Source organism: Sphaerodactylus townsendi, linkage group LG06 (genome assembly GCF_021028975.2).
Source record: "Sphaerodactylus townsendi isolate TG3544 linkage group LG06, MPM_Stown_v2.3, whole genome shotgun sequence".
Classification (NCBI taxonomy): domain Eukaryota; kingdom Metazoa; phylum Chordata; class Lepidosauria; order Squamata; family Sphaerodactylidae; genus Sphaerodactylus; species Sphaerodactylus townsendi.
The window spans coordinates 102161366-102175346 of NC_059430.1; the positions used below are offsets into that span (position 1 = coordinate 102161366).

A 13981-nucleotide genomic window follows, 5' to 3' on the forward strand; every position below is an offset into this window, starting at 1 on the left:
CATCTCTGGTCTACAGGAGCTCACAATGCAGCTAGAGGAGAAGCAGGATGTGTTCCGCTCCCTGCAGGACACGGCTGAGCTGCTATCATTGGAGAATCACCCAGCCAAGCAGACTGTGGAGGTAAGGGGTGACGGAGGGGAGGGGAATGTGTTGGAATGGGGTTGGCACGGATGGGAACTTCTGGTGCATTTAAGCCAAGAAGAATATCTTGAAGGCTTTTTTGCACATCATGTAGCAGCCAGTGTGTGCTTGTATATGTTTTTGGGAGCCACAGCCAACTGTACTTCTCTGGCATGTGCAACATTAAAGTATGCGTTGGTTGCACATTGACAATGAAAAATTTCAGTTGTGAAAAAGCAGTGTGCGAAGTGATCATTTTGCTTCATCAGATTTGTTACACCAAATGCTCTAGTGCCCTGCTCAACTAGTAACGGGAGGGGGTGGGGTTGTGCACAGAACAGAGGCGTCTTTGAATGTTTCTTTTGTGTTTTAAAAGCACCTCTCAGGTGAAACCCTCATAGTAGCCTCTCCAAGTAAATCTGTAGAAATTACTAGCGCCCCACCCCCCACCCCATTTCAGTTGTGACTATCCTGCTTTCCCACACCAGCATTCCATGAGCCATTTATGGCCCCGTTACTGGAAAAAGAACAGGAAATGATTGACAGCTCTTCTGGGCAGGTCCTCAGTGGACAGCCATTCTCTATTGTTCCAAAGGCCACTAGTCTGCGATTGGGCAAGCCATTCATTCCATTGTGCTTCTTCCAGGCTTACAGTGCAGCAGTGCAGACTCAGTGGCAGTGGATCAAACAGCTGTGCTTGTGTGTGGATCAGCATGTGACGGAAAACACAGCTTACTTCCAGGTATGGGCAGAGTTGAAAGGCCCCTCAAAAATTGGGGGGAGCACTCAGTGGTTGAGAAATGGCTGCTGCAGCACCAGCTCGCTCTCAACCTATAAGAACTGCAACCCACACCCCCAGTGCTGCTGGTTAGTTTTAGCAGATCTTCAGCTGTCCCTCCCAATTGAAAGAGGGGTTTGGTGGACTCAGCCATCCAGAGCCAAAGCAGCATTAACCCTTTCCTGCCTGCTTTCCTACCAATAAAAACAGCAGGGAAATGTTATTCCAAGTGGGTTTTCTCCCCTCCCCCCCCCCGCCCCCCAGCAAATCATCCCTGTCCTGAACTTAGCCAGAATTCTTTCTCTAATAAGGTAACTGATAGGAGAAAGTGGCTTCTTCCCATTTCTGGGTTTGTTTGTTTGTTGATTCTGAAAAAGCCCACTGTGTAGAAAGGATTTCTTTTTAAAAAATTTTCTCTTTATTATTCCATACCTTACAGAAAAATCTGAACAATTACAATACGAATCAGTGAGGCCCAGTGACGAAGGGAGAGAAAAACTGCACCTGGGGCATGAACTGCCTACATGCCCCCTCCCGCCCCCGCCCCCCTCCTGCCCTGAAATACCCCTGCCCTGCCCTGCCCCTGTCCCCAACATGTGACTGCAATGGCGGCGCCCGGGGCGAGCCACCCCAGATGTCCCCATTGCAGCTATACCCCTGGTGAGGCCAACAATAATAAATAACCTGCCCATGTTAAAATCATTCTGTCAAGTGACTGGCCCTCATGATAATCACAAAAATCACATCAGCAAACCACCTAGAAACATGACAGGAATCTCAACAGAATGTTATGTAGAAAGGATTTCTTCAGTCGTGTGACGTTTGTACTGCAGCTCCAGTTTCTAGTCAACTAGTGTTAGAAGAAACCTGTTTCTCATCTTTTGGTCAACGGGTAAACCCTTTGTGCCCTTGCAGTTTTTCAGCGACGCCCGGGATTCAGAAGGGTACTTGAAGAGCTTGCAAGACACTATTAAAAGGAAGTATTCTTGTGACCGTAACACCAGTTTGACCCGCTTGGAGGACCTACTCCAGGATTCCATGGTGGGTGCTCCTAGGAAAACTCCTGAGATCATGCTGACTTGGTGTCATGTGCCATAAAAGCTATGGGCCTGTTAGTGCACCCCCAGATTCTTATTTGAAACTCTTTGTCTTACCCTGATTTTCTCTCTTGTTCTAACCCTGTAACTAGTATTCCTGTTTATCAGGGAATCTCTAACCGGTTTGGATGGGTATGATGGTATGGAGACCTGAGTGTGGCTATTTGCTGTGTGCTTTTAAAAGATGTTCAGCCTGTTTTGCCTTTCAGCTGTTTCACACCCTGCATTGCTTAGCTCCCCGGATGTATTGCCTGTGTTCTCAGGAACAACTGAGCATGGAGTTTGAACCACTGAGCCTGCCCTTATTTTATTTTATTTATTTTGCTGGCTCTGCTTGCTGCTCCTAAAGGTTTCTTGAGGACTGAGTCAGTCCATTGATCTGTGTATCCTGCCTTCGACATGCCTTCGACAATACATATCCTGCTATTGTTTATCCTGGCTTTCAGTGGCTCTGTAGCATCTTAGTCAGAGAACTGTTTTCCCCCAAAACCTGCTGTGCCCGGAATCTTTTACATGCCAAGCACATCCTCAGATCTGATCTGTGGCACGAAAGCGGGCAGAAGCTGTGCAGAAGTGATATAGTCCCTCCCCCTAAGACATTAGGCGACTTACGGCAACCCTAATGACCCCTAAAATGCCTTACAATTGACAGCATTGCTCAGGTCAAGAGCTTTGGTCGAGTCAATCGGTTTCATGTTGGGTCTTCCTCTTTTCCTACTCCCTTGAACTTTTCCTAGCCCAGGGGTCTGCAACCTGTAGCTCTCCAGATGTTCATAAATGACAGGGGCTGATGGGAATTGTAGTTCATGAACATCTGGAGAGCCACGGGTTGCAGACCCCTGTCCTAGCCTGAGATTAACAAGCCAGTAATTGAGGAAGTGGAGATGGGCAAAGGGAAAGTAGGTTTGGTGACAGTGAGTTGAACTGGGAAGGCACCGAGTGGTTCAGGGATATTTTTGGTAAAGTGAAACAGGGCAGTCTTTGCTGGGAGAAGGAGAGAGGATCAGTGAATGGAAAGGGGAGGTTGCTTGGTGCCAATGCATCTAGGCATCAGGGTAGGGGAAGACAATGAAAAGACTCTGATGGGGGAAGGCTTGAATGGAAAAGGCAGGAAGATATATTGAAGGCTGAGTAGGGTTAGGTTTTCCTCAACTTTTCAGGAAAATGTTCTTAGGGTGGCAGCCATAGCCATGAAAGATGTATCCCTGGAGCTGAGGGATGAATGCATTAGCTCCACACATTCTCTGTCTCTATTTTTGCGAAGGCTATAAAGTCCTTTAGCGATGTAGTCCCTAGAACAGTAATACTTGTTGACCATGAAATCCAGTACAGGGCAAGTTTGGCCATGCAGATTTTCCAAAGGGCGCTCTGAAATGAAAGCTTCATCCCCTATGTGTGATGCGTCCTATATCATAATGAATGAGTTAAAGTTGTATTTCTTCCAACCATGCTCCCCTGGGACAGGCACAGGTAGCTTATTTTTAAGCACTCTCTCTTGCTCCTTTCTCTCTTTCTCTCTTTCTCTCGTTCTCACTCTGTCTCTCACTGTCTGTCTCTCAGGTTCTTTACCTCTTAAGTAAAATAATCTGCATTCTTGAACAGTTTTTTTTTACCCATTCAATTCCTTGGCTATTTTATAGCCTTCTTTCACAAAGATTAAACTTTTTTTTTCATGTATTTTCATTGAAAACGAATGGGCTTAGACTTTTGGCACAGGTTGCAGATAATACTGACTTTGGGTCTAGTAGTAATCTGGTAATTGTGCATGCTTCATTGTGGGGGGAGGGAGAGGATGACGGATAACTAATCCTCTTGTCTGGAATAATATTAAATTTGGTTGATGCTGAACTTTAATACTATTCATCATAATGCCATATTTCACACCGCACGCTTCCCCCAGCTTGGAAAAACTGTCACAATCACTGTTTTTAGCCCTTGAGAAACCAGACCAGCCCTTGAAAAATTCCTCTTTCTCGGGCTGCAGGAACTGCTGAAAATTCTCAGGGTTTCTCAATATCCTTCCCCAAAAATGCTTTTTTCTTTTGTTTTGTGCAGGATGAAAAGGAGCAGCTGATCCAGTCCAAGAGTTCCGTTGCCAGTTTGGTGGGCAGGTCCAAAACCGTTGTCCAGCTGAAGCCACGAAACCCTGACCATGTTTTGAAGAACACCATCTCTGTAAAGGCAGTCTGCGACTATCGCCAGATTGAGGTGAGTGAATCAATGCAGCTGAATGGGGACTATCGCTTTTGGAGGAGTTCTTGGATCAGGCATGGTGCATTTTCGGAGATCAGGCTTAGAGCATTAAAAATGTTAAGAAGCTTAATGAATACAGTCAAATGAGAGAAAAGCATAAATGTCGTGTTCAAGCACTGAGGCTGAGCAAAGGTACAAAGAAAAGGTGAAAGCATTCGGATGTTCCCGTTTCCCTCTCCATCCTCTAAGATGTGAGATGGTTGACCATTGTACTTTGGCCAGATCCATTAGCATATGGACTAGGTTTTTAATGCTGCATTTAAATGTATAAATTGTATTGTTCTGTTGCATTGTTTTTTTTATTTTGGACAGACAGCATAATTTTTTCTTAATAAAATAATAAGCAGTAAGAGCCAACATGGACTAGGTGTAGTAGTTAAGAGTGGCAGACTCTAATCTGGAGAACTTTCTCATCTGGAGAACTTTCTCAGCCCCGCTTACCTCACAAAGTATCTGTTGCGAGGAGAGGAAAGGAAGGTGTTTGTAAGCCACTTTGAGACTCTTTAAAGTTGAGAAAAGTGGAGTATAAATCCAAGCTCTTCTTCTAAAGAAACCTGTGCTTAGAACTTGATGGCTTATTCTGTAGTCCTCTCTTTACTGCCAGCTCTGGTTTGCAGCTAGGTTTCAACTCTCAGGCAGAGTGTTGTCATTGTTACTGAAATATTGGGGTAAATTCTTGGACAAGGAAGCCATCTCTTCTCACCCTGCATGGTGCACTGGATTGCTTTTTGAGAGAAGGGGGAAAGTTGCAACTGGAACCTGACTGCAGTCTTGCATTTGCTTCCTACACAGATAACCATCTGCAAAAATGATGAATGTGTTCTGGAAGACAATTCCCAGCGGACCAAATGGAAAGTGATCAGCCCCACAGGGAATGAGGCCATGGTCCCTTCTGTTTGTTTCTTGATTCCCCCACCCAACAAAGAGGCCATTGATGTTGCCAGCAGGTAAAGGAGCATCTGGTTTTTTTTCCTTTGAGTGATGTCAAGCTATCACCCATTAAGGGTTACCTTTGGAAGATTTCTTGAGATTCTGTGCTGCCATAAGCGAATCTTGAATTCTCTTCAAGAAGGAAAAAATTCTGTAGAGGCCGTGTATTTTACAAGTTGCTTGCGTGATGCTCACCAAAATCTGGAAACCTGGACTAATTATTTATTTAAAAATTTATAACCTGTCTTTGCCTTGACATTACAATTCTAAATTTCAAAGTGTACAAAGTACAATGAACCCCTCTCCTCAAGAAAATGCCTGTAGTTTAAATCCCAGTAAAAGCTCTCTCAAATTAGACACTTCCTAAAAACTTATGACGATGTTGCCGAATCGTAAGAACTATTCTTTTCTCCATAATGTTCCCAGATCTCTATGTAGGTATAGCATCCTTCACTTTGTCAAAAGCTACAAACATTCTTTTGCCTTCTCACTTAGACAACCAAACATGATTTTTGTATCTAGCAATTTCCAGTGGGGATGGGGCTTGTTTCTAAAATGGCACACTCAGTTGGCTTTCTTTCTCTCTTTTCTTAATTTGCCAATTGGAATTGTCTGTGGTGTGAGAAACTGCCTTAAGTGGATTCCACATAGACCCAAAACAGTGGTGTGAAAACGATGTAAAATGGTTTAAAACAGCATAAAAGGGTTTACACTGTTTTCACACTGCTGTTTTTGACCATGCAGAATCCACCAAAAACTATCAGGTTAATGAATCCTTCTAGGTCCATATTGCCTTCTAAGTCTGGCAGTAAGGTACCTCTCCCTGACCCTCCAATCCAGACCATCCTGAGTAGATTCTGAGCAAGATCCCTGAACTTAGGTTTGAGGGATCATACCCAAGGAGCTGAATGCCTGCCAAGTTGTGTCAACTCCCTTTGTAAGGCCTGGTTTTTCTCTCTTCCTTCTTAGAGTGGAACAGCTATATCAGAAAGTGATGGCGCTGTGGCACCAGCTTCATGTCAACATGAAGAGCCTTGTCTCCTGGAACTATTTGTGGAAGGACATCTCTCAGGTGCAGAGCTGGAATGTGGAGAAGGTAATGGTGACCCTCTTTCTGCTAACATTCTTACTCAGGACCCCCTTTGTCCAGATAGGTTTAAAAGTCACAAGTTTGCCACCTGTGACTATGTTAAGGAGAGCCCTGACCCTTTTCAGAGACCTCATCAGACAGGGCAGACCAGTTCCTAATCAATCTCCCCGTATTTTCCTGAGCTGTTGGGGTAAGGAACTAAATATCACTGCTGGAGCCAGCTCATGTAGCAGTCAGAGTGTCCGACTAGGATCTTGGAGAACCTGGTTCGAATCCCCACACTACCATAGAAGCTTGTTGAGTGACTTCAGGCCAATTGCAGACTCTCAACCTAATCTACGTTATGGAGTTGTTGTGAGGATAAAATGTTGGAGAGGAAAATTATGTAAGCCGCCTTATGACCTCATGAGGGAGAAAGATGGAGTATAAATGATGTAAATAAAGAGTACTGCTTCGCCTTTCAATCTGCTATCATGTAGCTAGTATATAGAGGTCGGGACCTGACTGTTTTGTGAGTGTGTAGTTTTCCTCATGGAGACAATTTATCTCAGTCAACACGAATGAATGAAACTGAGTTAACTTTTAGTTCAAACTTTGAATGACGTTGGAATGATTTGTGTTCATGGATACCCCATTTCTCAAAAAGACCTCTTGATCCTTCATTCTCTTCATCCTTCCAGTTCTCTTAGGAACAACCTACTTTTCCAGTCAGCTCACAGCTAAATCTCCTTCACTACTAGTGAATCTTTTAACTTCTGTCAGTTTCCCATCTATGTTCCATCCACTCTCATGGGTTGCACACTTGCACTCTGAGAAAGGCAGAATGGGACCCGTCTGTCACAGTACTGCCACAGTTTCCTGAGGGAATTCTTTTGACAGCCGAGAAGAGGTTTCATCTCACTTTTCTTGAACAAGGCTGTGAAATCTGCTTCCCCTGGTAGGCATCTTTCTTAAGGTCTTTCTTGGGCAGATTTTAATGTTGCTTATTTATACCAGTGCTCCTGAACATTTTAAAATATACTGCTTTTTTTAAAAAATTCACTATTAATTTTTTGAATCTGTTTCATTATTTTTTTCTCAGAATTAAAACATAATACAAAAAAGGAAGAGAAAAGAAAAAAATGGATCTACATTAATAACCAACTGAACTAAAAATACCAGTTACAATTCAAAATATAATGGAAAGGAAGGGGAAAAAAAAACCAAACCTGATACATACATTTGGCAATCCTTTCATACTAACACACTTGCTGAAAATATATATATATTGATTTATGTTATTGTACATTAAAATCATTTTACTAAAATGTAAACTTAACACTATTTTGTATGTTATAATATTTAAGATAAGACTCTCCATTATTTTCAATTTATATTCTGGACTTCTATTGTTAATTTTGTCATACAGAAGTATTCTCTTATTTTAACTTTCCAATTCGCTTATGTAGGAACTCTTTCACATTTCCATGGAAAGGCATCAAATTACACTTGTTACAATTTGGAAATAAATTCATATTGAAATAATATATGTTAGAGAAGTATCAGAGGCAAAGCGAGGGGAAAACACACGCACGCACCCTGCACCCCTGCCGCAGCGTCGCCAGCCCCGGAATGCCCCGGGAACGTCACGCCATGCCCCCTCAACGGCCCAGCCACACCTCTGCTGCTGCTCTGCCCAGGGCATCATGCCTCCCGTCCCGTGGGCACTACGCCACTAAGAAGTATACATTAATTTTTGCTGTTATACATCAAAATCATATCAGTAAAATATGAACTTGTGCTTAAAGAATGATAGGCACCATTCTAAATAATATAGGGAAAAGGAAAGAAAAAGACAAGTTGATGGCTTAGTACATAAGTTTGGCTGTTCCTTCAGACTTTCATGTATAATTAGCTCATATTGAGATTATATATCATTATCTATATGGTATTTTTAACATTTCAGTTTAGATTAATATCCATTTTTATATTCTTTAACATAAGTAAAACAGATTTCTCATTGCGTTTCCAGCATAAACTCTGCTTTTAATCCTTTTTCTTGTAAATGATCTAGGTAAATGATCTTCAAAATATCCTGGAGGATTTTTCTCTGGAAATTGTTCTTGAAATTTCAAAAGAGTCTATCCATTTTCTTGCAATTTCTTGGGTGGGTGACCTTTTATATTTACTGGTGGCTTTTCTCTAAAGTCAGTCCTGGAGTCTTCATCTTCATCTGTAAGAAATCTTCATCTGTATGACATGTTGCCAATTGTTTTGCTTGATTTTTAAGTTTTATAATAATTTTCCCTGTAGATGGGAGCATTTCTAAAGCAAGTAAAATTTTCCAGTTATATTTCTGCTTCTTCTTTCAAGGGAATTTGTCTTAGAAAGTTAGGCTCCCTTTCCTTCAGGACTATTCAACAGGTCTTGAAAGACTGATATATCAATCTTCTTTTCCACTAATAGTTCTCTGTAGGTCTGCTCAGTATCAAGATCTTCACCAACTGGGATATATTTTCGTGGGATCTCAACAAATACTTTTTTGAGATCTGTTTCACCTGCTGTTTCCTTTTCACAATATTCTTCTCTACTGGCTGTTTGCTTGGCAAAAAAATTCCAGTCGGATCTGAATGGTTGTCCCTGTGTCTTGGGCATTCTTCTGACATTTCCATTGAATATAAGCAGGTTCAAGACAAAACCCTGTCCTATACTCTGTAGGTCATTCTTTGATTGTCCTTTGATATTGGATTTTGATTGTTGAATTCTTGTTTTAAACTCTTAAAATCTTGCTTCATATTAAGTTCTGATGGGCTTATTTGCAGGGAGATTGGCTGAACTTTTTAAATACCGGTATCTCCATTCCAGTAGATGGCAGCAACGTATAAAAGTAAATGAGGCTTTTCAATTGTACACAAAAAGTATTAAAAATCTAAAAGCAACTGTAATGTACCGGAACAAATAAAAGTTATCAGCAAGACTGGAGAGAATGATTGTTTACTTTTAAAGAATGGAACAAGATAATAGCTGCTTCTGTTCCCACGGTCAGCAAGAAACAGTCTTAGGATAGGTATGAAGCTTTCTTTAGCTGAACAATTATAAATTTTTAGTGTAGCTTCTCCCTAAGCCTCCAACAATCATTCACCTTTACAAAAAGGTCTCTTGAATGCTTATAAATCTTTTCAAAAAACCTTTATCTCCACGAAACACAGTCAGAATTTATCTTCACCAAAGAAGCTCGAGTCAGTGAAGAAATATGGGAGAAGAGGCTACAGAGAATGAACTTACTGCTGTTTGTGTGACAAAACTATGAAGAAGATGAAACGGGGGGAGGGAGAAAAGGGGGGAAATGTATTGTTTGAAAATGTATGAAGAAGAAATTATTATAAACTGCAAAACTAAAATGATACAATAAATTTTTTTATTAAAAATATATATATAATGAGACGGGGGGGGACCCCACGCCAATTCTGCACCATCTTTGCTGCTGGTGCAGTTGTGCAAGTGTGCGTCTCTGAAACTGCTGCATCTGTGCATGGCTTCAGATTGATCAAGGCCTTTGTGTCTCCTCCTCCTCCAGCTCAGGGTCTTGCCCTTGGTAGAGTGCCACCAGTCCATGAGGAATCTGCAGGTGCACTACACAGACTTCCTGGAGGACAGTCGGGATTCAGAACTCTTCTCTGTGACCGACCGGCTGCGCCTGGAGGAGGAGGTAGAGGCGTGCAAAGAGCGTTTCCAGCAGCTTCTCCAGTCGATGGAAAACGGTGAGCCTCTCAGAGCTGGAGTATGATGAGAAGTGGCCCCAGGAGAGAGCTCCTCTTTGGGTCAGGATGGGCCACATCTGGTCCCTACTTCAGTCCGAGCCAATCCCTAGCGGTGCTTTTGATATTTTAATGGAGATACGATAAAAGATTTGCTGTAGGAAGAACATTTGTGTTTTAAAAGTGAGCATGGGTTTATTCCCTGCATTGGGTTTGGTATGTAATTTTTCAGGTACACATGAACATACATTCTTTCTAACAATGGAGCCCAGATCAGCCAACCTGGCTCTAGTCTGATTTGTCCTCTGCTGTTTAGAGGCAAGAGGACTTGTGTCTGCCTATGTTGTCAAGGAGAAGGAGAGGCCTTAGTGTGGTTGCTGTTTCCCAAAGGGGACAGGGAAGAGAAGCTGCCACTGCGCTGTGTGCCCCCCCCCCCCAGTCCTCTGAAATTGTGGCTTTTTGTGTCATAAAGCTGCTTGTTCTTTGCTCCAGTGGTTGTTCTGGACATGTTGATGGGGGTGGACTTTGGTGATAGAGTTCCCCTTTTTCCTGTGGATTTGGGACTATGAAGCAGGCAGAGCTGAGTCCCTAATGCTGTGCAGTAGCTGTGTTACTCTAATGCTGTACAGTAACTGTGTTACTCTACAGCCACTAATGTTGTAGAGTAACTGTGTTACTCATCAGTTAAGTCCTGTTCAACAAAACATAAACATGACAAGTTTCAGGGCTCAGACCCTCTTTCCTACTGACCTTTTCAATTCAAGTCATGTTCTTAGATTTCATAGGCCATCTCTCCCTTCCTAGGCTCGAGGTGGCTAATATCAAAACAGCCAGTGTGGTGTAGTGGTTAAGAGTAGGTGGATTCTAATCTGGAGAACCGGGTTTGATTTCCCACTCCTATACGTGATTGCCCACTCCTATACGTGAGTGGCAGAGGCTTATCTGGTGAACCAGATGTGTTTCCGCACTCCTGCATTCCTGCTGGGTGACCTTGGGCTAGTCACAGTTCTTGGGAACTCTCTCAGCCCCACCTACCTCACAAGGTGTCTGTTGTGGGGAGAGGAAGGGAAAGGAGAGGAAGGATAAGCCACCTTGAGTCTCCTTACAGGAGAGAAAGGTGGGGTATAAATCCAAACTCCTCTTCTTCTTCTAAAATACATATAAACAATATAATTAAAAATCGAAAAACATTCTCCTGACCTAACCAATCCATCCAATTTCCAAGAGTCAGTATAACAATTCTATAGGGTGTGGTCACCAACATCACACAAAAGGAAAGAAAAGGAAGGGGAAGCAAGGGTTGCGAGGGAAGAGTTGGATTATGGGGGAAGAGAGACCTTGACAGACTGAGGGTCTGATTCAGTACAGGGCAGCTGCATGTGCTCACATCAGCTCAAAGTATCACAGTTGAAGCTCAAACTCTGCTCCTCAGCTAGCAAAACAGGTCAGTATGTCATACCTCTGTGGGCCTAGATTCCACTTTTTTTGTCTGCTTTTATTGGAAACAGAGGACAAAGATGAGACCACTGCTCGAACGTACCTGTCTGAACTGAAGAACATCCGCATTCACCTGGATGAATGTGAGCAGCGGCTGGTTGGGACCATCCGGACGCCGAGCAGCACCAGGACGGATGGGGATGCTTTGCAGGAGAACACTTTCCGGATCGCTGAGCAGCAAGTGAGTATTTCTCCGTCTGAAGTCGTGGGATTCTGGTTCCCAGCAGCTTTTGCTGCAACAAAATATTGTCGGTCTTATAAGGTACCGCAAGACTCTTGTTTGCTTTTGCTTTCTCCCCACAGCGATTGAAGGAGGATTTGAATCATTTGAAGGATGACGTGGAACAGCTTTCTGAGAGATGCAGCATTTTCCTGCATAAATCTCCAACAGGGTCCAGCGCCCCACACCTTCGCTCCGAGCTTAACCTGCTGGTAGAGAAGATGGATCACATCTATGGGCTTTCATCCGTCTACCTGGACAAGTGGGTTCTTTTGCTCTCAGATCAAGAGAGGGACCTGTGTAGGGTGGTGTTGAGAGGGTTGCCAGATCCAGGTTGGGAAATTCCTGGAGATTTGGGGGATGAAGCCTGGGTAAAGCAACCATTTTCTTCAGGCGAATTGATCTCTGTTTTCTGGAGATCAATTGTAATTGCAGGGGATGTCCATGCCCTGCCTGGAAGTTGGCAAGCCAAGGTCTGAGAAAGCCCAAGTTAAAACCCCACTCAGTCATGATGCTGCTAGATGATCCTGGGCCAGATTGTCAGTAGTCTGATGTCAGTAGTTTGCAAAATAGTTGTGAGGATGAAGAGGGGAAAAGATGGTTTTGGTCGTAGCTTCAACTCCTTGGGGAAATAATGCAATACGAGATGAAAGAGAAGGATTGGACATCATGAGGAGGGAAGGATGATCAGAATGGAATGAGGAGGGCCTGAAAAGTCTTGGGGATGGACAGTTGTGAGATTTTACATTTGCAAAATATGCAGCGAGTTCCATAGAATTCCAAGAAAAAGTCCCCATGGCTGCAGAGTGTGTGTTTGCTGGAGCTTGCAGCAGCTTCTGCTGCATTCTGGCAGGCCTCTGGATCCAGCTGAGTTCAAATTAAGGAGGTTTATGTTGTGGGTTTGGGGGGAGAGAGAGAGAACTGTTGAGTGCCCTGGAGCTGTATCTGCCTTGGAAATATCTTTGATTATGATGATCTTCTCCGCTTTGCAAGACATGGGCATATAAAGGGCACTCACCTTTAGTTAAAAGGAATCTTATTTTCTTTCTCTCTGTTCAGTGACAGTGCATTTAGGTCAAGTTACCAACCATTCCACCCCCAATTTGTGCCTTGTCTCAGCAGCTTCCATGAAAGATAGCGCACTAGCAGAATAACACTAATGAGTATTGACGTGTTTTGTGCAGCTGTTTCCTTTAATTATCAGAGGGACAGTTTTTTATTTACTGAATCGAAATTCTCTGTTGTATATTTCTGCTCAGAGCATTATGATTAAAGAAAAGGCCTTGCTGTCAGAAATGCTTAGTTTTTGGCGAATGGGTGTGGGACTTCGACATTTCTGCCAGGGTGTTTTGCAGTTTGATCTGCCCGGAATGACAAACTTTTCCAGGTGGAGAACATCTGCTGTAGCTTCAGCAATGGTTATTTCCCTTTCCATCTGATAGGCTGAAAACTGTGGATGTCATCATTCGGAACACACAAGGAGCTGAGTCCCTGGTCAAAGGGTACGAGGTTAAATTGAGTCAAGAAGAGGCTGTTCCTGCAGATCTGGATGCTATTCGGTCTCACCAAGCTGCCTTACAGGTGGGGGGCCTGGAAGCAGAATCACTTCAAGCTTACTTGTACGGTAGAGCTGGCTTGCAAGGTTCTGACAACCCACTGGATCCTTCTCTGCCCTTGGTAGCTGCTGCTTCTTGCTGCCAAGCAAACAGCAGCAGATTCAGCTAGATCCGGCAGACTTTGTTTCTCCTTGCTTTTTCATGCCTGGTGCCAGCTTCTTTGGCAGCCAGGTTGGCTTGCTTCTGCAGCGGGGGCACGTGGGGTGGTGCGCTCCGAGCCAGTAAGCGAGAGAAGCCTCGCATTGCCAGCTTCTTCAAATATCTCTTGCCTCTGCCAGCTCAAAGGGTAAAGAGCATTTTGTATCAATAGATATAATATAATATAGATAGAATAATATTCTTCCTTGACCCAAAAAGTCTGTTTAAAAATAGTGTTTTTTTTAATTAGTGAAAGATGTCCATCCATGAACCATTGCAGATTTTTCTTTAACATATTATGACCTAATGAAGACACTTGAGACTTTCGGGCAGAGCTTTGGATGGGTAGTTATTTGAAATCCCTATTCAGCACCTCTTTCCCCCTTCATGAGCTCCCAGTTCTCTACACACACCTACTTCCTGCAAATAGTAAACAACTGTACCTTTTTCTAGCTTTGTGGGAGCTGTTCAAAGCCCAAGAGACCCTTTGCTTCCCTCATAGGA

The 13981-nt window shown here is 43.3% G+C and overlaps 1 protein-coding gene across 1 annotated transcript in view; it reads left to right on the top strand.

Annotated features, from left to right (window-relative positions):
• Nucleotides 1–13981, top strand: part of MACF1 (microtubule actin crosslinking factor 1) — a 364404-nt gene that overhangs the window by 186248 nt on the left and 164175 nt on the right. Inside the window, 10 exon segments of the mRNA XM_048501619.1 lie at nt 17–121; nt 768–863; nt 1815–1940; nt 4052–4204; nt 5042–5196; nt 6149–6275; nt 9826–10009; nt 11515–11684; nt 11807–11985; nt 13166–13304. Of these exon segments, the coding sequence (XP_048357576.1) occupies nt 17–121; nt 768–863; nt 1815–1940; nt 4052–4204; nt 5042–5196; nt 6149–6275; nt 9826–10009; nt 11515–11684; nt 11807–11985; nt 13166–13304 (1434 nt within the window).